The sequence below is a fragment of the Sceloporus undulatus genome, chromosome 5, assembly GCF_019175285.1.
Source record: "Sceloporus undulatus isolate JIND9_A2432 ecotype Alabama chromosome 5, SceUnd_v1.1, whole genome shotgun sequence".
Lineage (NCBI taxonomy): Eukaryota > Metazoa > Chordata > Lepidosauria > Squamata > Phrynosomatidae > Sceloporus > Sceloporus undulatus.
Window position 1 is genome coordinate 33,184,972 of NC_056526.1, and position 1,497 is coordinate 33,186,468.

General features: G+C 46.5%; 1 protein-coding gene across 2 annotated transcripts in view; it reads right to left on the reverse strand.

Moving 5' to 3' along the window:
• The window catches only part of CACNG2 (calcium voltage-gated channel auxiliary subunit gamma 2), a 181,532-nt gene extending 180,277 nt beyond the window's left edge, over positions 1-1,255 (reverse strand). For both annotated transcript variants that reach the window (XM_042466475.1, XM_042466474.1), the window contains exon 1: positions 936-1,255. In XM_042466475.1, coding sequence (XP_042322409.1) covers positions 936-1,146 — 211 coding nt within the window. In that variant the 5' untranslated portion in view covers positions 1,147-1,255. The remainder of the gene's footprint in view (positions 1-935) is intronic.
• Positions 1,256-1,497: the final 242 nt, after the last annotated feature.

The following is a 1,497-nucleotide window of genomic DNA, read 5'->3' on the forward strand; positions in this document are numbered from 1 at the left end:
CAAAACTGTTGGGAGAGACCCCTTCCTTGAAGGAAAAGTCAACTATCAGGATGTTGGGTGTATTTTTTTGGGGGGGAGGGGGGATGGATGGGTGCCTCCTAGACTCAGCCTTGGGCAAGTTTTTTGTTTAGAGGGGGGGAGTGTTTGGCTTTAAACCCCTCACGTTGTGGTGAGGAAGACAACCGGGCACCGAGGAAGTTGCTCACAACCCAACTCAACCCAACCCAACAGAATCCAGTCCAACCCAACACAACCAATCCAACTCAACCCAGCCAGCCCAACCCAACTCAACCCAACCCAACACAGCCCAACACAACACAATACAACCCAGCGCAATACAACCCGACCCAACCCAACCCTACACAACCTCCTCCCCGCCCCCGCTTCCACTTTCCCAGACCGATCGTCATCAACCCAATTCTCAAACGGAGACCGAGGACGCCCCCTTTCTTCCCCAAGACACACACACACACACACACACCAGTCATGAGAGAAAGAAGCCCAAACTGCACACCAAGAACATCACATTTGACTGGCGTTCCAAGGAGATTAGCGAGGTTTCTGCATCCACATTGGAGGAATAATCCGGTTTGAGACCACTTGAACTGCCATGGCTCCATGCTATGGAATTCTGGGAATGGTAATTTGTTGGGGCACCTCCAGTGTGGATGCAGAAAGAAGGGGGAAGTGAAGGGGGTGGGGATGGTTTGGGTTGGAGGGAGAGGAGTCCATGGGAACAAACTGAAATGAAAAGCTTTCCAACTTCCTTGCACCTACTCCAAAACTAAGCCAAGCTTTCCTGCTTTTTCCATGGGGCTAAATAGTAAAGATGGGGATTTGGGGGGTCAGATGGGAATGGATGTGGAGTGAGAAGGGGGGTAGAGAGGAAGGGAGAGCAAGCCAGCAAGCAAACCAGAAGATCCAGATTGAAATACCTTCCAGGCAGCAGGTCCTCCATAATCCCGAATGGGTCATGACTTCTTCGTTCTTTTTGCTGGTTTCATTCTCGCCGGTCCCTTTCATCTTGCAAACCCCTCTGGAGTAAAGCCAGTAGTCGGTCCCCACAGCTATGGTCATGAGGCTGAAGGCAGCGAAAGCACCAACGGTGGTTAAAAGCATCTGAACACCTCGGTCAAACAGCCCCATAATTCTTCATTATACAAATAACCCCACCGCCTTCGGATTCTTGGGCCGCGTGTGTTGGTTGGGTGCTTGGTTGGTGTGTGTGTATGTAAATAATAAAACAAAAATAATATTTTTCTCCCTATAATAATAATAATAATAGTAGTAATAAATAAATAAATAAATAATGGTATCTATTCGAGATCAATAGAGAAAAATCTATATATATAGATATATAGATATATAGAGATGTGTGTGTATGTGTGTATATATATATATATTAAAAAAGAGGTAAGAAAGCCTAGTGTAAATGGGGGAAAGAGAGAGAGAAAAAAATCAGAAGGGAAAAAGGCTGGCCTTTGTAAAGAGAAACGT